At 40.5% G+C, this 24800-nt stretch overlaps 2 protein-coding genes and 1 long non-coding RNA gene across 6 annotated transcripts; 2 read left to right on the forward strand and 1 right to left on the reverse strand.

Moving 5' to 3' along the window:
• Nucleotides 1-13: 13 nt before the first annotated feature.
• On the forward strand, nt 14-12576 carry MITD1 (microtubule interacting and trafficking domain containing 1). Of its 2 annotated transcripts, XM_019753878.3 has the most exons (7): nt 15-250; nt 8301-8402; nt 10131-10267; nt 10349-10435; nt 11167-11282; nt 12200-12260; nt 12358-12576. In XM_019753878.3, exons 1-7 carry the CDS (start codon nt 100-102, stop codon nt 12451-12453), a joined length of 750 nt encoding a protein of 249 aa, XP_019609437.1. In that variant the 5' UTR covers nt 15-99; the 3' UTR covers nt 12454-12576. The 2 variants fall into 2 exon arrangements, with proteins under 2 accessions (XP_019609438.1, XP_019609437.1); XM_019753879.3 differs by lacking the exon at nt 10349-10435 and having other exon boundaries at nt 14-250.
• Nucleotides 5959-24756, reverse strand: LIPT1 (lipoyltransferase 1). 3 transcript variants are annotated; one of them, XR_012496419.2, is made up of 4 exons: nt 24655-24756; nt 16750-16801; nt 15175-15318; nt 5959-6334 (listed from the first exon to the last, which is right to left on the reverse strand). XR_012496419.2 is itself a non-coding variant. In XM_019753877.3 (2 exons), exon 2 carries the CDS (start codon nt 19120-19122, stop codon nt 18001-18003), a length of 1122 nt encoding a protein of 373 aa, XP_019609436.3. In that variant the 5' UTR covers nt 19123; nt 24655-24754; the 3' UTR covers nt 17938-18000. The 3 variants fall into 3 exon arrangements, 2 of the variants coding, with proteins under 2 accessions (XP_019609436.3, XP_074188467.2); XM_019753877.3 differs by lacking the exons at nt 5959-6334; nt 15175-15318; nt 16750-16801 and adding an exon at nt 17938-19123 and having other exon boundaries at nt 24655-24754; XM_074332366.2 differs by lacking the exons at nt 5959-6334; nt 15175-15318; nt 16750-16801; nt 24655-24756 and adding exons at nt 17938-19123; nt 24378-24631.
• On the forward strand, nt 16057-19815 carry LOC148758897 (uncharacterized). The gene is made up of 2 exons (XR_016020432.1): nt 16057-16411; nt 18862-19815. It is a non-coding gene; the product is annotated as an uncharacterized LOC148758897 (long non-coding RNA).
• Nucleotides 24757-24800: the final 44 nt, after the last annotated feature.

A 24800-nucleotide genomic window follows, 5' to 3' on the forward strand; every position in this document is an offset into this window, starting at 1 on the left:
CGAGAGCGCCGGGGTGTTTGGCGTCACGTGATCGCTTCCCGGAACAGCAGACCTGCCCTACTCTAGCTGGCTTTGAGGAAGAGAGGAGTTTCCCGAATCATGGCAAAGTTCGGGTTGGGGAGCGATCCCGAGACCGCAGCTGCAGTCACTGTGCTAACGCGGGCGGTGCAGCTGGACTCCGAGTCTCGGTACCAGCAGGCTCTGGTGTGTTACCAGGAGGGCATTGACCTGCTCTTGCAGATTCTAAAAGGTGAGCAATGAGCGGTGGAGGGAGGATTAGAGAAAAGGAAGCTGGATCCTATTGTGTCTGGGCCGGAGTGTAGGAGTTAGTGACTCTTATGCACTGCGAGGAAGCACATACAGAAGGTGGCATAGTCTCCAGGACAAGTGGACTGGTTTCTTTTAATAGGTTGACGTCATGAAGAAAAGGGGCTTAGTACTGTAGATTTGTAAGAGACGTAACCAACTGTAACACCTAAGCCTAGACAGGACGTATGGGTTTGAATGAACTGTAAGAGACAGTTTTAGATCACTTTGGAAAGTTTGAATATGGATGTGGTAAGATGAAAATTGTTAGATTTGTTAGGCAGTATTGTATTTTCAAAAACGGTCCTTAATTTTTAGAGATGCAGACCAAAATGTTTTGGGAAGAATTGTCATGAAGTCTGATTTTAATTGTACTTAAGACAAAATATTTTGGGAAGAATTGTCATGAAGTCTGATTTTAATTGTACTTAAGAAAAAAGCGTGGGGCCCGCCAGGTGCCTCAGATAGTTGGAGCGCCATGCACCTAACTCTGAGGTCGCCAGTTCGATTCCCACATGGGTCAGTGAGCTGCGCCCTCTACAGCTAAGCTTGTGAACAACCGCTCTCCCTGGAGCTGGGCTGCCATGAGGGCCAGAGGTTGGCATGGGTAGCGGGCAGCTGTAGTGAGTGGTAGGCAGCCCGCCGGAGAGCTTGCAGAGAGCTGCTGTGAATGGCGGACTGACGACTTGCGACAGACTGCATCAGCCACTGGAGCAGGGGAGCGCAAGGCTCATAATATCAGCATGGACCAGGGAGCTATGTCCTACACAACTAGACTGAGAAACAACTGCTTGAACCCGAGTTGGGGGGGCAGGCGGAAGAAAGGGGAATAAAAAAAGTTGAAGCAAATGTGGCAAAATGCTAACAATTTTTAAATCTAGATGCTGGGTAATAAGCGTGTTTGTTCATTACACTAGTCATCTTTTCTGTTTAAATATTTTAATTAAAAGTAAAACAAAATCACATAGCGGTAGAAGAAAACTTTTTTTCATAAGAAATGGATGTACTTATATTTGGTGTGAAGAAATGCGTAGTATTATTAGGGGTGGGGAGTGAGACGTTGTTATGTAATCATTCAGTGTTGAGAACTCCCCAAGTAACCTTTAACAGCAGCACAATGCCAGGTACATAGTAGACACCCTGTAATTACGTTTTAAATGGATTAAGACCAGCCTCTGCTCCCCTTACTCTGGAGATCTCAGTCTGGCCAAGGTCTTCCCCTCTGCCTTTTAGCCTGTTTATAAGATAAGTGTTACAGAAGCTTTGAGACAGTAGAGGGCTCTCTTCAGTGTTCGGTGCTTCTCTCATTTGATGATGATGATGATGATATCAGAATAATTTACCCTTTATAAGTGCTGAGTGCCAGACACTGTGCAGCTTACATTAAACCCATGATCTCATTTCATCCTTACAATTGCCCTGTGATATAGGAGGTGATTGTTATCCTAATTTTACAGCATAAAAAAGTAAAGTGTGCTTTCCAGTTCCCCCACAATTGGTAGAGTCACAATTAGAAGCCAAGGCTTTAAAGACTCTAGTGTAATGACTCCCCAGAAGAGAGATGGTGTGCAGTGTTGGTCAGGTGGGGACTGCTCAAGTCCTGGCCCGCTAGGAATTTGAAGCAGGAGAATCACAGGAGTTTGGCTTTAGTATGCTCCACTGATCCTGTAGAGGTTGGTTACAGAGACCGTGACGAGATCTTCCGGGTGAAGGCACAAATGCAGATAATAATTCTAACACAGAGAATAAGTGCCAGGAGGGAGCTACAGACAAATGCAGGGAGGATTTACACAGTTAAAAGTCATTTAGGGGTGGAAAGGTGACGATGTCTTTTGATATAGGGACTTTGGAGGAATAACTAGAATTTCAGAAATTAGAGATTCAGCTAAGTGTGCACATTCTGTCTGTGCTATTTTACCAAATAGTTTGTGATGGTTCAGTCTGTCTATATGCTGAAAGAGTGAGAAGTGAAGGTTAAAGGTAGATTAGGTCTGAGAACACTGTGCGGATGGTCTTGACTGCTAGGAGGTTTTAACTCATTCTGTAGACAAGGAGAAAACATTTATTAGAAGTAGCACTTATTACAGTCTAACATACGTGTTTTACTGTCTAACATACATGAAGACAACTTATTTTTATCGTTGTCTTTCACTTGAACAATAGGGGAGAATTGCGTGTTTTATTAACTGCTGTGTCCCCAGTGCCTGGCATGTAGTGAGTTCTCAATAAATATTTCTTGGATAATCCGTGAATATGGCAAGAGTGTAGGAGAGACATTAATCCGAATAGACTGAAGTCAAGCAGACCAGAAATCAAGTTGAGAGGGGATAAGGGGCTTGAATGAGTCAGGAAGGTGACACCAATATTAGGAAAAGGAGGGGACAGTGTGGATATTGAATTCGTGGCCTGGGCACATGACCAGGTGAGGGAGTGAGGTTCCAGTGGGAATCAAAGATGGTTGGAAAACTGAGGTATGATGTTTGATCAGTTATGCCAGCTGATCATGATGACGATTAAGGAAGCGCTGCTACTACCTTTATAGAGGACGGGGAAGTAATCAGAGGCAGCCATGAAGTAACAGTGGAATTTAAGAAAAGAGATGTTAGATAAAGTGTGGTTCTAAAGGAAGCCCAGAGTGAGGTGTATGGAATCACCTAGACGATAATGATATTGACAACGTTTACTGAGTGTTTACTGCATGCCAGTTTCTTTTGTAATTAATCATCTCCACACTTCTCTTAAGGTACTACTGTATTTCCCCGAAAATAAGACCTAACCGGAAAATAAGCCCTAGCATAATGTTTCAGGATGACATCCCCTAAACTTAAGCCCTAATGCATCTTTGGAGCAAAAATTAATATAAGCCCTGGTCTTATTTTCAGGGAAACATGGTATTACTCTCTCCATGTTATAGGTGCTTATACAGAGAGGATGAATAACCGGCCAAGGTCACATCGGCAGAAGTGACATAGCAAGTTTGGAACTAAAACAGCCTGACTCCAGATACTTTGCTGTTAACCACTATTCATACTACCTCTAAAGATACCACAACAAGCTTAATCGTGACAAAAAGACGGGACAGTGCAATGTTTCTGAGTTTAGAGGACCATGTAGTGGAAGCAGTATGAGTTCTCATATTACCTTAGGACGAAAAACAGGATTCCTCACAAGAGATTTGTAGATTACATATGGTTATGTTAGGATTATCTTGTGCGACAGTAGTATAGGCATGAGAAAGTAGAGATCTAAACGATACTAATTTTGGCAGTAGAAGCACTTGCAAGGGAAAGATTTCAGTAATTATATTAATGTCAATAACATGTTGGAAACAACCTAAATGTCCCTGGGTAAGAGAGTGGTTGAATAAACTATGGTGGGTCCACACAATGGAATACTGTACTGCTGTAAAAAGGAATGAAGAAAATCTTTATAAAGTGTATGGAGTGATTTCCAGGGTACATTGTTACACAGGACAAAGAGTAACTATAGTATGCTATCCTTCCTATAAAAAAGATGGTTAAGAAAATATTCATATGTCTACTCATTTGTTCTACTCGAAGAAGGATAAAACCAGAAACTAATGAGGTTTGTGGGGTGAGTGGGAAAAGAAGTAGAAAGAAAGAGGAAGTGGGAATGGAGTAGTAAGATGAGGAGAGAGTGACTCTTCACTGAGTTTTTCTATTGTAGTACATAAGGAAGGGGGAAAGAAACTAGATAACCTAAGTATCTTTGGAAAATAGTATTTTGACTGTATTCTGAAAGGTTAAAGACAAAATCAGTATACAAACATTGTGTTTTAGTTGGTAAATATTTTTCTCACAGGAGTATGGGTTAGGCATTCTGAAACTACTTTATGTTTAAACTAAACTTGAACAAACCACAAAATATAATATGGATAATCAAAGAAGTTGCCAAAAAAAAGGAAAGGAGGAAGGCTGGAATGAAACCTGTGGGATCAAAGTTCTCAGCATGAACTGGTAGTTTTTACTACATATACAGGTGGATAGACACAAGTAAATACAGGCACACCTCATTTTGCTTTATTGCACTTTGCAGATACTGTGTTTTTCACAAGACCCTTCACCAGCAAAAAGATTATGACTCCCTGAAGGCTCAAATGACGGTTAGCATTTTTTAGCAATAAGGTATTTTTTAAATTAAGGTGTATACATTTTTTTTAGACGTAATGCTTTTGCACACTTAATATACTACAGTATAGTGTAAGCATATGTTTTATATGCACTGGGAAATCAAACAATGCATGTGACGCACTTTCTTGCAGTAATCTCTTTATTGCAATGATCTGGAACTGAACGGACAGTATCTCAGAGGTCTGTCTGTATAGATGTATGTGTATATTCATAAACCTACTTATACTTTCTAGCTGTGTTGACTGAAAGGGTCTAGAAGTAGTACTAGGACTTCCCTAGTAGCAATGAGCGTGCTTAGCACCCAGAATTTGATTTCTTGATACCATTCTCCGATATACGGGACCAGGGCACCTTGGGAGAATGGTTGATTCCAGAGCTGGGGCAGGGAAAACACAAGATGAGTTTAAAACCTTTTGGACAAAAAAATAAGGAAGTCCTCAAAAAATGATGGGGCATGCGAGAAGGACAGAGCAGCCAACAGGAAGGAGCTCTCAAAGCCACAGCTGATAGCTGAGCAAGAAGATGATAGTGTTGGATCACAACCCATAGACTAAAATAAATACCCATGAGCCTATATTGATAAAAATTAATAATTTTATAAATAAATAGGTGGGGGGAAAGAAACAGCTCTTCCTTGCAGTAGAATTCCAATTAATAAATAGGATTGAGAACAATAGAAAATCACCATTTGGCAAAGTCGGTAGTAATAAGTGTTGCAGGCAAGGACCATCATCGATGGACGCTAACACTTGTGGGTGAGGAGAAACAGCGTATCTTCCCACAAGATACTTAGTAATAAACAAAGGGAAAAATAGTGACGTTACAGGGGAGAAATGTGTGAAGACTTTAACCCAGTGATCAGAGTTAACAGCAGTAATAGGACACGTCGACATGTTGTATCCACTGAGAAAGGCACAACACTTTGTGATTTTCTTGCCAAAAAAAAGCATAACTTCAGTCTAACCATGAGAAAACATCAACAACCCCAAATGAGAGACACACATTCTGCAAAATAACTGACCACTACTCTTCCCAAATGTCAAGGGCATAGAAGGCAGCGAGACACTAAGGAACCATTACAAACTGGAAGAGACTAAGCAGGAGACATAACAACTAAATGCTATGTGGGATCCCTGTCAAAAAAATGAACTTTCTTTAGTGGGAAAATTGGGGAAATACAAATGAGGTTTGCACGTGAGTTAATAGTGTTGTATCAACATTGATTTTCAAACTCTGATCATTGTACTGCAGTTATGTGTTATGTTAATATTAAGGGAATCTGGGTGAAGGGATTCTGTACCATTTTGCAACTTTTCCATAAACATAAAATTAATTCAAAATAAAATGTTTTAAAAAACTGAGAGTTTAAAAATGAAATTATTATGGAAAATAAAAGCAATATCAAAAGGAAGGAAGGAACCAGGAGTGATTTGGTGACTGTTTGGGCTTAGGGGTGTAATAACGAGCGGGAGAAAAGAAGGAGGAGGGACACACGTTAGAATGGGGCTAATTTATTTATTTATTTAATACCTAATCAATTTATTTAGCAATATACAATAGCAAAAGACAAAGGCATTTAATAGAATGTGCTAATGACAAAGTAAAGATGCTTAACACTAAACTACATACATTGATAACAATGTCATGTCAAAGGAGTATACATACATATAAATTTAAGAGATCTCAACATATGTTTACTATTGATCAAAAGTCATTTCGCTGGGGCCAGCCCAGTGGTTCAGGCGGTTGGAGCTCTGTGCTCCTAACTCTGAAGGCTGCCAGTTCGATTCCCACATGGGCCAGTGGGCTCTCATCCACAAGATTGCCAGTTCGATTCCTCAAGTCCCACAAGAGATGGTGGGCTGCGCCCTCTGCACCTAAGATTGAACAGGACACCTTGAGCTGAGCTGCCGCTGAGCTCCCAGATGGCTCAGTTGGTTGGAGTGCGTCCTCTCAACCACAAGGTTGCCAGCTCAGCTTCCGCAAGGGATGGTGGGCTGAGCCCCCTGCAACTAACAACGGCAACTGGACCTGGAGCTGAGCTGCACCCTCCACAGCTAAGACTGAAAGGACAACAACTTGACCTGGAAAAAGTCCTGGAAGTACACACTGTTCCCCAATAAAGTCATATTCCCCTTCCCCAATAAAATCTTTAAAAAAAAATCATTTGGCTAAATACACAAATAACATCAGTAAGGAGTATCCAAAAACAGTAATAAGCTCTATAGGATAGTAACTATTAAAGTAGATGCCAAAAGCTCACCAAACTGGGGGAGAACAGCACTGGAAAAGTCATAAAGCAAAACCTTGCCAGGTCTGTAGCTGAGAAACTCAGGTGTCTCCCACACCACTGCTTGCTAGTTCCCAAGATGCTGCTGTTGTTGGCATTGTTTTGTTGTTAGTAGTCAGGGAGTCTTCTGATGCTATCAGCTGCATATAAGTTTTCAAGGTGTTAACAATCTGAAGAATGTTGCTCCTGTTGTTGTTGTGTTGTTGTTGTTAGAAGTCGTCTTCTGATGCTATAAGCTGCAAGCTACTTATAAGTTTTCAAGATGCTAACAAGTTCTCAAGAAGGCTAACTGTGGGGAACAACACTGGAGAGACCGGGAACCAGCCAGACCTCACCAGGTCCGCGGCTGGGAGTCAGGACATCCCCTGGTGTTGTAAACTGCATGTTGCTGGAAGTCTTCAAAATGTTAGAATGATGAAGAATCACCAATGACAAAATGACCAAATGATGAAATAATAATTAATAATGTCACTGTCAACTGAGGTCTGTCTTACATATTTTTTCAGATGTACCTTAGAGCTAAGTTTTATGTTCCTGCCTCCCCCTCCGGGAATGGCCAGTTCCAGGAGGGTCCAGCAGTTACTGATATGAATGTTGCCCATCCAGCCAAAGGGCCAATTCGTCCCGATGAGCAATATCTACTGTTCTTGCTTGGGACCATCAGCCCAAGGCCTTCCAAAGCCTGGCAACGTGCCTGTCACGTCGTCCTGATATAACTTACCTACTTCTTCACTTCATCTGCTGATGTGGGTGAAACAGACAGAACAAAGAGGGAATTCTCTCAATCCCTGATCAAGAATTTCTTTCACCCTAAGCTAACCATCACCTCACAACACGGACAGAACAACAAACATCATCTCATATCTCCCCTACTTGAGAGAATGAGACCAAAAAGAAAACCTCATCCCATGTCTCCCCTGCTCGCGAGAATGAGACCAAAGGGAGAATTTACTCAATCCCAGATCACAGCACAGAAATCACCTCACATACAGGAACAGATAAAAGCTAATAGACAAAAGCTCACATCACTCAATGAAGGCAAATTTTATTCAACATCTTCCCTATAAGAGGGTAGGGCTTGGGGTAAGATTTTATTGATAATGTATATTCCAAACTATCTTCCATTTTTGGGGTGGCTGGGGAAACTATTGAGCATAAACTATAGTGGGGAAGTCTGGAAGAGAAGCTGGTTTTGTGGGTTTGCTAACTTTTGATTATGTTAAGATTTCAAACTTGTGGGTGATTAGGACAGAATAGTGCTCAGACTATTGACATGTAATAAGCCACTGTCACTTCACTGGATTTGGTGTCCCTAGCAGTGAGACACGGTGTCAGGGTCCCTACTCCTGAATAAAGCAGCTTCAGATGCTTAGTGCACCAATGAAAGTCCTTCCTGCTCTGGCCAAATTTGAGGCTATTATTTGTGTATTTTAGGACCGAAGCAAACCATGCTAAGAGATTGGAAATGTGTGGAAAACTTGGGAAGCTGGAAATAATGCCTGTACTAAACAGAAAAACTTTTGAAACTTAGGAATATATTTTTTCATTTGTAGGCACCAAAGATGATACAAAGAAATGCAATCTCAGAAAAAAAATTTCGGGCTACATGGATAGAGCAGAAAACATAAAGAAATACTTGGATCAAGAAAAAGAAGGTACAGTGGCTGTTTTAGGGAACGTGCTCATAAGCTACTGTGACAAAGCCCATTTCACCTAGTGTTTCTCACTGTGCCCTTGGAGCTCTGTGGTCTGGACCATTTATCCCTGAAGCCTACAGATTTACTCTGCATTTCTCCTATGCATAAGCTGTTCTTTTTTGCAGTCAGGGGTGCGGAGGGAGGGGTGGTCAGATACCCTCTTGAGAGTCTGATTGATGAAAGCTCTGCATACTGTAGACCTTTGCCTGCCGTTTTAAGGATTCACAGACCCTGTGAGGCTTACATGTGGACTCCAGTGTCAGTAATACCACAGAGGAATACAGAATGTAAATCTTATATTTAATTTACATTTCTCTTTATGAAATGACCAAAGTATTAAACTATCTAAAGAAACTCATAGGACTTTTTTGGGGTTTTGTTGCGAATCAAAAAAAATTCCAGGAATTAAGTTTTTCTAATGATTAGAGATGCAGGAAGCATGGCCCCCTATTTATTAGTTCTCTCCTCATGAGCACCCAGTTTACAAACATGCGTCTCAATGTCCATGGCCGCCTTTGCCTGAAGTGCACACTCCTGCTGCCTTTCTGCAGCTACAGGAACTACTGCCCTCAAAAGCCAGTGTTTCCAGCCCTGTCTGCTCTTCCCTGCGCTTCTCACTACAGCCCTTTCCCCCTCTTCCTAGTATTCTGTACCAGCCCATTCTGGGGGTGCCCCACTGAGCTCCTCTGTTGAGTGGCAATAAAACTGTTTCATTCACCCCCAAATCGAAATCTACAATGAAATGTCCCTCTAAAACATTGATGAAATATGTAGTACAATCAGCATTGTGGTTTGAACACACTGGGTTCAATTAACCTATGTGACTACCGGCTTGGCCTCAAAACTGATTATAGTAAAATAAGACCAGGTCTTATGTTAATTTTTGTTCCAAAAGATGCATTAGAGCTGATTGTCCGGCTAGGTCTGATTTTCAGGGAAACATGGCAGTAGGAACTGAATCCAAATGACTGGTTTTTAAACAAAATTTGAAAGTACAACTGCCATGTATATAAATTGGGAACTTTCATTAGGGGGTCATATTTAAAAAAAAAACAAAAAAAAAAAACCTTAAAGGTCTTTGATAACTTATTCCATAATTATTCATTCTGAATGAACAAAAACATTGGAACTATCCTACTGATCCTGTGCCCCCCTCGTCTTTGGCTTGGGTTACTGAAATGTACCATCAACTTCTGCTGAAAACACTCTACATGTTCTAAAGACTTCTAAACTCCATCTTATGCTGCGTTTAAGTGTTCATTACTCACTTGAGCTACTCAACTGCAGGACATAAAAAGACTTAAATCTGAAGAGAAGGACCAGACAACCACTGAATTATAGCTGTGGTTGTACTCACGGTGACAGGAACATCAGATATCTTTATACATACAGTCCTCTCTGGAATAAACTTCCTGGTTTATAGGAATCAGCTCAAGAATTTGTTCCAAGAGATCTCTGGATGTTCCCACTTGCCCGGCCTCCGTAAAAGCCAAAATCACTCATGGAATATTTTGCCTTACTTATCTCACAGTCTGCTGGGTACACAGCCGGCATTCAAAAATGTGTACTAAGTGTAGGAGTTAAAAAAAATTAACTTGTATCTCATCCTGATTAATCACTACATACAAATTTAAGATGTTTAAAAAGAAAGTGGTCACTGGTTTTATTGACACTTGTGTTTTGTAGATGGAAAATACCACAAGCAGATTAAAATAGAAGAGAATGCCACGGGTTTCAGTTATGAGTCGCTTTTTCAAGAATACCTTAATGAAACAGTTACAGAAGTTTGGATAGAAGATCCTTATATTAGACAAACTCATCAGGTAAGTGACATGTACACAAATATGATGAAATGTTGTTTAAAATGTACCAGTTAGTAGTAACCCATCCCGTTATCTTTTCAGCTGTATAACTTTCTTCGATTTTGTGAACTGCTTATTAAGAGACCATGTAAAGTAAAAACTATTCATCTGCTCACCTCCCTGGATGAAGTAGGTATCTGCAGGCATTTACCCTTTCTTCATTCATTTTATTCAGTTACAGCATGTAGCTTGAGTCAGGAAAACCTGGGTGTAATGCTTTATTCAGCTGGAGCTATTTGTTTGGGGGGGATTTATCTAATAATAGGCATAAACACCTTCAGAAAATGCTGTTGATTGTATTAATAGTATTTTGTACTTTGCATTGGGCCACTTTGCTAAAATGTCTTGTTCAAGTAGGTTGTCAGGTTATTCTCTTGGCTGTTCTAGGAAGCCATCACACTGTCTGCACTATTGACAACTTTGTCTTTTTTCTACCGGTTATTATATCTCTTTTTCTAGATTGATTGCCTTGGCCTTCTTGGGGATCATAGCATGACAATGGGTGTATTTCTCTTGATTTTGACCTACATAGGGATGTTTTGAAATAATTCAGATCTCTGAGAGTCATCTGAGAAGAAGGCAGCCCCATCTGAATAACTAGACAGCATTACTAAAATATATTTTAGGAGATGAGTTGGGGTTGTGTTATGTTCACATTAGGAAAAAAACCCAGTTATTTTGATAAGAACAATTGCTCTTAAACTACTTCATATTCTTTGGTTGCTTCTTTGAGATAACAAACATTGAAACTAGTACAGAATCTTTTTATTTTGACTCACCTACGATACACATTGCATAGCATGGGGATAATTTAAAATATTAACAACTGAGGCAGAAAATTATATTTTTCCTATTAACAGGGCTGTGGAAAACAACAGCAAATTAGTGGCCTGGGGGAAATAAAAGAGTCACTCGGGAATCATGGAGTGCTGTTGGAATTAGAATACTCTTCTTCATTACATGACCGAGAAATTAGGTTAGTATATAGTAATATTTTCATTTTTTATGCAGTTGAAAAATACTTATTTTCATTTAAGTTTTATATAATTGCATATAAATATTTCATTTAAATGTTAAAATTGTAAATAAAATTCAATTTTAGTATCTTTTCACTCTTGAGGGAAAAAAAAAAGTCTGGCTTATTTTGTCCTGTATGCAAGTTTCATATTTCCTAATGGAGTACAATGTACATGTTCTGTGTCATGAGAAGAGGAAGTACTTTTCTGTCTAATCAACTCTACGTATTGTATCATGGTATTGGGAGAATTTCCCTTTCTGGTGATACTGATATTTTTTTAACGTGGCTTTACTTCTTGTGGTTTATAGAATATTCTAGTAGGCGTGACAGTATGCTATGTCTATAAGGAAACAGTATATGCAGAGGAACATATTTATGGTATGTTCCTCTGTTTAGCACAGTGGCTTCCATATGTTTATAGCAGCTGCACCGTCCATTGTAATGAAAACTTAAGCACAACCTAAATGCAAAACAGATGAAAATGCAGCCTCTGTGTTGAAGCACAGGTCAGCATTGAGAGCTCTTTAGCTCTAGGTGGGGGAACCCCTGAAACAGCACCCCAGTCTGCCTGAGTACACTTTGAAACCACTTACTAGCAGAACAGGAAAGTTTGTTGTATCAGCAAGCTGAAATGCAAGAGTAAGCCTTAATGTAATTGTTAAACTCTTTATCAACTAATCAAATCAACTGATGCTTTCTGTGGGCATTTTGTTTCCTTGTTGACACAGCCCATGAGTCACCCCAGGTTTGGTTCAACTCATGCCACTGGAGGAAATGATTTTCTCTGTTAGGGGGAGATTTGCTGACACTTTTTACCCTCCAGTTTTGATAATTGTCTGATGTAAATGGAATATAATATATATTAATTTCTATAGGTTCAACAATGGATGGATGATTAAAATTGGAAGGGGACTGGATTACTTTAAGAAACCACAGGTAGGATATAGCCTTATGAGTGGGTAGCACTCTTTTTGTATTGTTTTGATAACATGGCCTTGGCCCTTTTTGTTAAACTCTTTTCTTCTCTTCTTAGGGTCGTTTTTCCCTTGGATATTGTGATTTTGATTTAAGACCATGCCATGAAACAACAGTGGACATTTTTCATAACAAGCACACAAAAAAAATATGATGGGTAGTAGCTTAATTTACAGTGTATATTTCTATTTTAAGTGAATATTGGATTTTTTTTTACTTTGAACAGATCATTCCTATAATATATGAATTTAACAATAAATGTATATATTTCTACTAATTTATGGATCCATTGTTCAGTTCTGTGACCAGTAATAAATATTTTTGTAAATACTCAGTAGATTTACAGTGTTTCAAGTCATATATGGTTAATTTAAACATTTTACCAGCTTTTCTCTTATTTGGCTGTGAAGAGTGAACCAGCAAATAATGAGCACTTTATAAAGATGAATTGGATATTAATATTGTCCCTGGGAATTTGGAATCCAGGAGGAAAACATCGTGGATTAGAGCACTCTTAAGAGACACATGGGCTTGTACATCTGATAACCAGAAAAAAAGTACAGTGTTAATTTTGTTACCATTAAGTGTCTTTGGCAGACATCACCAACATTCAGTTACCCAATATTACCTAGCTCCAAAAAGGCAAATCAACCTATTTAGTTATCCAGACACATTTTGTAGCTTTCAACCTTGGCTGGCACATTTGTAAAACTTTGCAGCTTAGAATCAACTCTTCTTGGTAAGCTTATCCATCCAGATTCCAGTTGACTAGATGAGGAAAAGATTATGTTTTATGGAGATAGACTGGGAGAGGGGATAGAGGTAGAGGCAGTGGGCAGTCCACTAATAAGCTAAACCAGAGTGCGTAGAGGGAAACAAGCACTGCAGTTGGAGAGTGTGTGCGTGTGTGTGTGTGTGTGTGTATTTATATCTGGAGAAGACTGAAGATTAAATTCAAGATTAAATAGTGTGGAAGAACAAAGCCAGGTGGAAGGAAGCCATGGGAATAGGTTGGCAGTGTAGTCCTGCGTGGCCTTGGACGCCAGGTTTGTTTTGCCTTTTAGGGCCAGCAGGTACATGATTGAGTTGGCATAAAAGACCAAAGATGGCTTCCGGAAAAGTTCCTGGTGTTTTTCTTCGATGTTTTCAGGTAAATGTGCTGATAAGGCTGAACCTGCAAATACTCAAACCAGTCTTGCCAAACTTTGTAATATGGAAATGAGGGTTCTCATGAGAATACTTGGACGAGTATTGGACCTGATCAAAAGTTACTTTCTGTAGAGTATCCTCACATATTTTGCCAGGTACCGTCATGTGGAGGGTTTCATTTCCGATGAGAATACATGTTAGACCTCCTTACTTTCATCTTAAAATACCAACTCTGATTTCTGGAGTGTATGGCTCTGCCACTAGAGAATCAGCAGTCCGCAACCCTGTGAAAGTAACTTTTATTCAACTGTCATAGACATCCTGCCTAAGAGACAATGATATTTAAAGAAGAGAACCTATACACATGCTATCCATTACTCTACGTATTTGAAGTTCTATCCCCAGATCCAATAAGACCATCAGAAGGCCGTCAGATGCAAGTTTTCCTACTAAACATATCAAGAAATGTGCAAGAACTATATGAAAAAAAATAAGTTTTATGGAAGGATGTAAAAGAAAACTAGAGTAACTGGAAAGGCAGATTATATTCCTGAATGGGAATGCTTAGTAAGATGTCAGTTCTCCCTAAATGAATTTATACATTAAATGACAAAAGAGACTAACGTTAGGAGACTTGCATGACTAGCTATAAAGACATAAATCTATGATATATATTTTTAAGTGTCGGCATAAGAATGGACAAGTAAATCAATGGGATAGAGGAAGGAGTCTGGAAGCACATCTGAGAAAGTGAATGTGTATATGGGTACTTAATAAACAACAAAGGTGTCTTTAAAAATTAGCGGGCAAAGAGTATTCAATAAGTGGAAAAAATAACATTAGAGCTCTGCCTTACTCCACCAAGAGAAATTATTCGAAATGTATTAAAGTGATAATTAAATAAAAAATCCAAATTTGTGTTTTAAACCCAACTAAATGTTCTTAAGCACAACACAAAACCCAGGACTTACTAAGGAAAATACAAGAGCAAAAGCTTTGATTATTAGATATTTAAAACGAGTAAAGGGAACCATAAAAAAGTTTAAAAACCTATGAGTTCAAATAAAACCCTCCAGTGCATACATCCCAACCAGGTATCACCCTATTTCTTTGTTCTTCATGAATAAACTTCTTGAAGTTCTCTATATAGATTTTGTGTGTTTTTTCCCCCTATTTCCTCACCACCTATTGACACTTCAACTCAGGAGTCCCCAGTCTGGCATAAGGGGCAACAGGCCCTACTGGTTGATGATTCAAATGCATTAAATGCCTGACAATACTTCATTCTGTCTACCCAGCCAAGGTGGTTTTACCTATAATTTCATCTGTGGCTTTAATCCATTCTTCCTTTCTACCAACCCTGTTGCCTGCGGATTATAGGGGAGATGGAACCTCCACTCAGTGTCATGTTATTTTGCCCAGCCTTGCACACTATGAGCTTTGAACTGTGACTCATAATCACTGTCTGATGAGGACACCTGAACATTGTACTTAGCTTCTCTAATCCCCTAACAGTATCAGTCTGGTTGGTATGAAGGGAAGATAGGCTAAGCCAGGTGTGGTGTCCACACAAACCAAGGCATATTTAGAACCCTGACTTGGCGCCTACATGAGGCTGTTGAAAGCAGTAAGGGCAGGTGTACAATACTCACTGGGTGCAGTTCTCAGATAGCTTCTCCTATTTCCTTAACTCCCATTCTGGCGATTTATAATGTTTGACACTTACCACTGTTCCAGGAAGTGGTGAACTTCAGGTTCCCCGGGGCGTTTCCCCTCAGCACTGGTTTGATTGCTCGAACCCAGAGGTGGAATTCACCAGCGGAGGTTTGCAGAGTTTGACCTTGTAGGATATCAATACCCTGTATGTTCTCTGGTATTGGAAAGATAAAAAACTTACATTCTTGTGGGGGAGAACACCCAATTTGCAGTGTCAAAGGGAACTTCCTGACCATAACCATTTCCCCTCTGCAACCATCGATGGTGCTGAGGGGCCCAGAAAACTTCTGAGGGTTACTACGTATCAGAGTGAATTTGGCTCCAGTATCAACCAGAGCTGTCACCTTTTGCTTATTTCTGGAGGACCAGTGAATGGCAAGCTCAACTTGGGGCCTCTGATCGCCCCCAATGGCCCTCACCTGGAGGTAATCATTGCCTACGTCCTATACACAGGTCAGCATCCACCCCAATAGGACTGTATCTCTGAGGCCTATGCTGGAACAAGTGGGGTCCTAGAGGTGGTAGAGCCAGGGGTGGTAGGAGCAGGTCTTAACTGTTGTTCAGGTTTTAAGGCTTTCCACAGGCCAACCAACACAATGTTGGGTCGTGGGGGCCCAGCAATGGGGCAAACCACATTTGCTGCTTGGTTACTTTCCCTGGACCCTTTACAGTCAATTGGGATAGCCTTTTGGCTTCTCGAGTTTTCTGCCTTCAGTCTTTTCCATAGTCTCTACCCGTTCCCAGGATTCGTCAATTTCCCCAGGTCAGCAATGGACTGCTCAACATCATAAATGTCCCACAACTGGGCTAAGCATGGATATCGGTGTCCCCAAACCCGGTGCTGGGGGCAGACTGGATTCAATCCTGCAGTGACTGGCTCAATCAGGGACCTCAAAGACAGGGGTATCATTGGCTTGTATCATTCCTGACTCCCTAAGAATTTGTTGTACCTCCTCTATTGATTTCCAGGGTCCCACTTGACCAGGCAGATCGCCCTTACTGGGACCAGCTTCCTGCAGGATAGAATAATCCAATCAATAAGGGAGTACCTTGAACCCCCGGAGCAGGTGGTGCTCGAGGGCAGGGTACATGGTGATAAATGACTATTTTAAGCCACCAGATTTTGGAGTGGTTTGTTCTGTGGCAATAGATAACTGATAAGACCTGGGATATTCTCCACTTTGCGTGGCTGCTTTCTTCTCATTCTTCAGGTTTCAGTCTCAAAGTCGTCTCCCTGATACCTCTAGGTAGGTAGCCCCTATTATGATAACTACCTACCTGGACTTTTCTCATTTTGTAATTATTTACTGATGTCTTTGTCTACTTTCCCTACTAGGCTTGAGTTTTTTAAACTCAGGTCTGGACCTATTAATGGGTCATAAAATTAATTTTAAATAAAATTGAATATAAGGTACCAGATTAAGTAAAGGATAAGCATTGTATTGTGAAACTTCTTTAGGTGTAGGTAATGTATGTGTGCTGGTACACAGTGTAAAATATGTATTTTACTCTAGTTTTAAAAGTTTGAAAGTCACTATACTAAGCTGTCATCTCCTGAGTCAGTGACTATGTCTCTTTCACTTACCATGGAGATCCAACAACCAGCAAAGGATCTGTCACTTAGGAAACAGTGAACACTGTGGGAATAAGAGAAGGGTATGAGATTGAACTGTAGACAGGAAGTGGTGGGAGCTGATGTTACTCTTTGAAGAAGTTTGTCAATGAAGAGATGGACAGAAACAATAAAACCTTGAGTGGGAGAGTTTTTGGGAAAGGGGAGACATGACCATGTTCATTAACTGAGGGTAGGGATCTGGTGAAAGTTGAGAGAAAATGCGAGATAAAGAAGATAAACATGTGATGGTACAAGGCCCCACACTGGAGGACAAAAATTTAGGGTACCCCTAGAGTGATTAGCTTTCGGGAAAAAGGATGTATTTCTTTGTGAGATTGAATGAGATGAGAAATGTTGAAATTGAGAACATGGGGCGGGACTAAAGGAGCTCATTTCTGAAAGCCTCTGCTCTCAAATTATGAGTCAAGGTTTGAGACAAGATTAAGAGTAGTGGGATTCTGAGCTTAAGAAGAGTGGAAACATTTAGAGATAAGGCCTTTGAAGAACGAGGGGGAGTCTACACAGACGAGTTGAGTTTGACACCAACAGAAAGAAGAAATAAATGTAAGTTGAAATTGTAAATATGAAATTGGGTTAATCTGCATGATTATGTGAATTTTCTTCCAGCATTGCCTGCCTCCTGGGCATAGGAGTAAAAAATCAATTGTTGGAATAAAACAAAAAGGGGGTTACAGTAGGTCGAGAGGGGCACATGAGAATGATGGTAAGAAAGAGCAGTAGACTTAAAATGATTCTGGCTACAGTAGGAAGGGAGATGAAACAAGAGATTAGGTAGGGCCTAGTTAAGGACTTAACAAGTAAGTGCAATAGACTTGATTTAGTGGGAGAGGATGGAAGGATATGAAAATATAACTAAAAGGGAGAATTTTAGAGTTTCAGGTATCAGAGGTGGCAAGAAGCCTGGGTTATATTTCACACAGGTAAGAAAAAGAACTCTGAGGTCAGAGTGTCTACAATACATCCCCAAGATGGTAACAGGCAGCTGAACTATAAATGCACACCAGGTATTAAAATCAGTGCAGAAAAAGACAGAGCATCCTAGAGGTCAGTGGAAAATACGGACAAGGAAAGGTGATAAGACACTTTCACATGGGAAGACGTTACTGAAAGAGACCAGGCCTTTTTTAAGAGACATACAACACACATTGAAAAAATTTATTTTCTCACTGAAACTGTCAATATTAAGAAATTTACTTGGAATCACATTATTCCCTTAATATTTTCACAGAGAATATTCCATTTGCTGTGTAGATCATCGTCTTCTGGACATGTTTTACATAATATATTTGTTAGCATAGTAGTTTCAATTGGGCAAAACTTACTGCCAATAAAACTTGAATTTAATTTGTCACATATTTCCAAGGGCAACCAATGATCAGGTGCTTCAATGTTACAGAGTTCAATTCTCCCATTCTTTACGTCTATGAATACTTTAACTTCCAAGTGTGACTGGCCATGGAGCACATTAAAGGAAGTGTTTATACTGAACTTTGGAGTTTTGCCATAGATCCACTCCCAGGTTTGCAGGTCTCTGGCTTTTCTGTTGATTCCAGGAAACAGTGTCTCGTCTGTTGGGTTTATTAAGCTGATGCGGTCATCAATCTGATGATAAGCAGCGTACTCTGCAGCAATAGCATCCATCAGTACTTCACAGGTCAGAGTGGGATCGCTTTCCAGAAGGTTTTTTACTAAGGAAGGTATGCTAGCAGTCGCATTGCTCCTGATCCCTTGGTAGGGGCTCTTGAGCAAAGACGACAAGAGGGTCCTGTCCGTACTACATAACAAAGTGCAGTGGTGATAAGCAGTAGTCCGGCCAATCTTAGAAGCTGTGCCCGAAATTTTAAACTGTCCATCAAGTAAAAGGTCAAATCTTTTGGTAGGCTGCACGTCCAGTTGGGGTTGGACGGCATTCAGAGCTCTGACAACTAATTTTAGATTTCCCATCCTATCATACTTTTTCTTGGTTGTAAAAAACGTCAAGTTGATATTACCCATATCATGGTAGACGGTGCCTCCTCCACTTCTTCTCCGAGCCAGTTTTACACCTGCTTCTCTCATCAGGTTCAGGTTACATTCCTGCCAAGGGTTCTGATGCCGACCAATTACAACAGAGGGAGAATTTCTCCAGAAGAACAGAACCGGCTTGCCTTCTAGATTCATGTGGTCATGGATCCAGTCTTCTACAGCCAGATTTTGGTAAACATCATTGGAAATCGACTGTAAAATGAGCCCACTTTTTACTGTGCTTTTAAAGCCAGCTGCTGGGACTTTGAGGTTACAAAGTAACTGGAAGCAATTCTTCCTTGAAAATGGGATCAGCATGCTTTTAAAAATGGAAGACAGACACATTAATTGAGAAAAGGAAAGTTGAATTTTATTTTCTAGTTATCAGTTCTTGGTTACTTAATCCAAACTTAAGTAATTCTCTTAAGTGTCCAGTACAGTTGCTTTTCTTGCCTTTTAGCTTTATCATTCGTCTATAGCAATTCTACAACACAGTAGTCAAAGGAAATAAATGAAGACAAACCTCCGATAATTTCAATTGAAATGGAATAAGGGCACAGATTTTTCAAATAAATCTGCAAATACATTATGTAATGTATCTCAACGCCAAACCAATTCTTTTGAATTCACAGGGTAATACATGGTCATTGAGAAAAATGAGAAAATATAGATAAGCAAAAAGCAAAATAAAAGAATCCATAGCACCACCACCTGGAGAACATCACAACTGACAATTTGGAGTGTCTCCATTTTTTTCTGTGCATGTGTTTACGGTTCCGAAAAAAGGAACCATAAACATTACTTAATTCAACATGAAGTCTGTTTTTCTATTTTTGCATCAACTTTAATGTTGTGTAATATTCCACTGTCAGATACACCACAGTTGACTCAGTCTCTTAGTTTGTAATTGTAGGTTGTTTCTAATTTTACTGTGTTACCAACAATGTATTCATGAACATCTCTGTGGAAAGCTTTAAGTATGTCCTTATAATACATCTAAAATAATTCCTATTTGACTTTGAGATGTGATTTATTTAAAAATATTTAGTAGCATAAACATTTTATTTAGGTCAATATTAAATTAGGATGGATCCCCTGAGGACAGAGGCAGAGACAGTCACAGTAGCAGGTTATATGGGAAGGCTATGAACAATTTTATTATGTTTGGACACTTGATACATTTTTGTTAATAGTGCTGATGAAATATAAGGTGACAAAAGGCTGAAAATACTAGCTATACTAATGCAGTATTTTGATTAGTTATGGTCGTAAAGAAACCCTTCTGTTCCAATTCTGTTTCTTAGGATGATCATAATTTTTTCTTATGGTTAAAGAACTAGAATAGAATGGGTTACTAAAGTCCATAACCAGGCCAAATTCCTGTAATGTTAAGTCCTAGAAGCACAATTCCTAGGTTAAAGAGTTCTCACATTTTCATCACTTGATATATTTTGATAAATTATGCTACAGAAAAGTTGAACCAGTTTACACTTTGTCTGGAAAGGTCAGGAGAGGTTTAATAGAGGAAGGGATACTTGAACTGGGTCTGGTGTTTACCGAGTCCATGGGATTAGCATGTCCCAGGCACATGCAAAGACAGAGTCATCTAACAGGAAGGCATGTTTTGGGGACTCCCTCCTCAGCGACAGGCTCACACTCCCAGTCTTCTAGCTCCACTGAAGTCCACGGCTACGCGGCCTTAGGAAGCCTCTGCGGCCAGCCTGAACATCTTTGCATTCTCTTTGCTCTTGGCTGTATTTGAATGATTCTGATAATAGTCCCTCATTCACTCAACAACTACTTATGGAGTGCCTACTAGGCACAAAGTAATAAGGGAATAGAGAAGCGGAGGAGACAAACTCATGTAATTCTAAAACACTTGGACTTTTTCTAAAAGTAGCCGGGATCTACTGGAAATGTTTAAAGCAGGCAGGGCTTAAGCCAGCAGTGCTGAGCACGGATTAAAGAGAAGCTGGATTGGGACAAGGAGAATAGTTAGTAGACGAATGCAGTTGTGCAGCTAGAGATAACGAGGGCCAGAATCTGGGCAGCAGACAGACACTAGTAAGGTCGTAGACTGGTCTTTGCTTTCCAGGCACTCACAATCTATTGGGAGATACTAAGAAGCAAGTAAGGAAGATAATTAAAGTCGTGTCATAAATACTGTGATAGGGTAAGTACATTAGAGGCCATTTCTGCCTCTAATTAGTGGAAGTGACAGTGAAGCTGAGACATAAAAGAGCTAAGGAAAAGTATTTACAACAAAGTGCAACAGCTTGGAGGAAAAAATGACCTGTTCAAAGAAGTCAAAGAATTTAATTCCATTGGCTGGTACCTAAACTTTGAGCAAGTATGGGGAATTGGAAGAGATAAGGAGGCAGGAGTAGAGATCAGATTATGAAGAGACTCAAAATCCATGTTAAATGCTTCCCTTTACCCTGAGGGCCGTGGAGGAGATGCTGAAGAGTTTTAGGAAGCGGGAAGATCAGATTTATACTTTAGAGACATCACCTAGAGATTTAAGCAGGGAGAATCTACAATACTTGGTAATTGGTTGAATGAGGAGGAGAGAAGTCAAGGGTCATGTCCTTTATAGTATAATGATTACAAGCTCAAACCAGAGTGCCAGCATTCAAATCCCAGTTCTGCATCTTACCACCTAACTGACCTAAGGCAGATGAGTTGAATTTTCTGTGCCTCAGATACTTTATCTGTAATATTTGGGGAATGACAGGACTCATACCAGGATTAAATGAGTAAATACATGTAAAGTGCTTATAAAAGTGCCTGGCTCATGGATAGTACACAATATGTTAGCTCTTTTAGTAATATGATGCCTGATTTCTGGCCTGGCAAATGGGTGGAAAAGAGATGATATTTCCTAAGACAGATTTCATAGGGAGAGGAGGTATGGGGTGAAGATAATTAATTCACTTTGACTGTGTTGAACTTGAGAGTCTATGGTTATCCAGCAGCCAGTGGTGCAGAGCTGAATAGATGGTAACTCAAGCCACGGCAGGGACTGGATTGTCCAAAGAGGGTTCAGTGAGAAGACATGCGAGCCTTAGAACCCTGAAAAGCAGACACCTTTAAGGGATATGCAGAAGAAAGAGGGAGAGCTCTCCAAAGAAACAGAATCAAAAGAAAGGAAGCAATTTTAAAATACGGTATTATAGAAGCTTCAAGGAGACAAGAGGGTTAACAATGCCAAATGCTGAAGACAGACCAAGTAAGATGAGGGATGGGAAAGATCGATTTGAGTTAATAGCACCAAGACTCTTAGTCATCTTGGCAAGAACTATATGTGTTGAGTGAAGTGGAGACAATAAGTCCATTCTAGTTCCAAAGTGGAAAAGCTAGGGACAGCAGCTAGAAGGAAATGTGGAATTAGGAGAGGAGTTAAAATGCAAGAGAACTGAGCATGTTTAGATCCTGGTTAAGTCAGGAGAGGGAGCGAGGGCAACACTGGTGAAGGGAGGTCCCTGACACAGTGGTGGTGTGGGCATTGAGTGCATGGAGGGAGGGAGGCAGCCCTGACAGTAGACAGGATCCTCTTCCATTGTGACCTGAAGGAGATACAGTAAGGGACAGCTGCGGTGGATGCTAACATGCTGAATGGTGTCTGTGGATTTGGACATTCTCAAAGATCTTGTGAAACATTCTTCCCTAAGGTTAAGGCTCTGACTCTTATCTGCATATGCAGATTGTGGCAGGATAGCAAGTGGTTAATAGCTTAACGTTCCCCACCCCCAGTTTTGAGATTATATCATTGTATTAACGTGTACAACATAATGATTTGATGTATGTATATATTGCAAAATGATTATTACAGTAAGTTTAGTTAATGTTACAAATTCTTTTTCCTTGTGCTAGGATCTTTTAAGATCTCTCTTAGCAAATTCCAAATATATAACACATATAGTTGTTAACTATAGTCACCTATAGAGCTTAAGTTTTAATCCTGGCTCTGCCACTTACTACCCTGTTTCCTTGAAAATAAGACCTAGCCGGACAATCAGCTCAAATGCGTCCTTTGGAGCAAAACTTAATATAAGACCTTGTCTTATATCAGATTATATTATATAAGACTCGGTCTTATATTATAGTAAAATAAGACCAGGTCTTATATTAATTTTTGCTCCAAAAGACACTTTAGAACTGATTGTCCGGCTAGGTCTTATTTTCAGGAAAACACAGTAATAACCACAGTAATTAGGTGACTAGTTTAACCTCTAGCTATTTAAATTGCCTCATTTATAAAATACTCTTACCTCACAGAATGGTTGAGAGAATTAAATGGGTTGACATGCAATAAGTGCTAATGCTTGCCACATATCACATTAACTGTTATGGAGTTCCTGCCTTTCCATCTCTATTCTCACACTGTTCCTGTTGTATGACATGAATTCACCCCAGAAGCTTAATAGGAAAGTATAAAGATTGCTAAGTAAGACACATCAAACGGACATTTACCTTGATAATTAACAATAGTGCAAGATAATGACTTGGGTCAAAAACGCGATCTTTAGGGTTCCAGAACGAAATCAATTCATTAATAGTGATGAAAATATCTCTATTCATCTTGGCATTGTGTATACAGTGTGAATGAAACACAACAAAGGTTATTACTTCAACAAATCTTGCATCTACTACATGACAGGCACTGTTCTGGGCATGCAGGATTCATCAATGAACCAAATACAGGTAAAGACTCCAGGAAAAAGAAAAAGGAGAGCTTGGAAATGGGTATGTAAGAGGAACTAGGCTGCAATTTTAAACAGGGTTGTTAGGCTACGCTTCACTAAAAAAGTGATATTTGAGCAAAGACTGACAGAGTCGAGGGAGTTAGGCTGAGTGCCTACTATGTGACAGAAACTGTAGGCACCTGCATACATAAACAAATAGGCCCCTGTGAGGATGTAACATATCAACTGAGCTCTGAAAGATGAGAAGAATCCGAGGGGGGGGGGGGGGAAGGAAACAAAGGGATATCTGAAAAAACCCGAATGTCAGTTTATTCGTTTACAAAGAGAACTGTAGGCTCTCAACTGGGTATTCGGCTCAGCCTGTCTAATTTATCATATTTGCTTGGTGAATACAGACTCTGAAGCAAAGGATTCAGTTATATGATTTCGATATCTGATGGGATAAGCCCCGAGGAAACCACTTTCTTAAACTCTGGGTTCTGGAGAGATCCTGCTATTAACACAAGGACATCCTCTCTCTCCTAGAGGCGGCCTGGATTCATCCGGGACAGGTGCCCCTCTCTTTTATTCCATGCTTCAGTAACAGATGGGCCCTCCAGCTGAATGGCAATAGTCTTTGTTTCGTTGTCAGGATATAGTCAATGAGTCTTGAAGGCCTGGTACAATTTCGTGTATTTAACTTTGCAGATCTCTCTTCTCACCTTGTAATGATGAATTTTATAGTTTTTCATCAGAGGACAATTTTATTTCCATGTTTTAGGGGACACTTCGCTACCACCACTTGGCTTCTTCACCACCGAACAGAAAGCAAAAAATACAATCCCACGTATCCACCTAGGCAGGCCCAGCCCGTTCAAAAATCCTTACCGAGTTATTTTGCCAGCTCTGACAGAGTGTAATGACGGTCGTATGTACGTTTTATTTCGCCTTTTCGGCTCTCTCTGGGCGCGCACACAGCCGGCACGCAACACGTTTTAACTATTACTGTCCCATGTTGGGGAGAAACCGTTCCCACCAGGGTGCTGGGTGCTCCCAAACGCTGAGCGCAAACTGCGGCTCCTCCAGCACCAGCGCGCGGAGACCGCCCAGGTCCCCGCCCGCCCCAGCCCGCTGCGCCCCGGAGGCCGACACTGGCATCACCCACCTGCTGCTTTCCGTAGCGCCCGCAGCCGCGAGCGTGCGCGTGGGGAATAAGGACGCGTGGGACCCCGGGCCCCGCAGGCTGCGCGCGCAGCTGGTCCCCGTTTCCCCCCCCCCGGCACCGCCCCGGAAGTGCCGCGAGGAGGCGGG

This window comes from Rhinolophus sinicus, chromosome 2, assembly GCF_057876585.1.
Source record: "Rhinolophus sinicus isolate RSI-liver-muscle chromosome 2, RSI-T2T, whole genome shotgun sequence".
NCBI classification, from domain to species: domain Eukaryota; kingdom Metazoa; phylum Chordata; class Mammalia; order Chiroptera; family Rhinolophidae; genus Rhinolophus; species Rhinolophus sinicus.

What these genes read in the sequence shown, in the direction of transcription:
- MITD1 (XM_019753878.3), top strand. Translation starts at nt 100, where the DNA reads ATGGCAAAGTTCGGGTTGGGGAGCGATCCCGAGACCGCAGCTGCAGTC. An exon ending in GCTCTTGCAGATTCTAAAAG is followed by an intron (nt 251 to 8,300) that starts GTGAGCAATGAG and finishes TTTCATTTGTAG; the next exon opens with GCACCAAAGATGATACAAAG. An exon ending in TTACATGACCGAGAAATTAG is followed by an intron (nt 11,283 to 12,199) that starts GTTAGTATATAG and finishes TAATTTCTATAG; the next exon opens with GTTCAACAATGGATGGATGA.
- LIPT1 (XM_019753877.3), bottom strand. Translation starts at nt 19,122, where the DNA reads ATGCTGATCCCATTTTCAAGGAAGAATTGCTTCCAGTTACTTTGTAAC.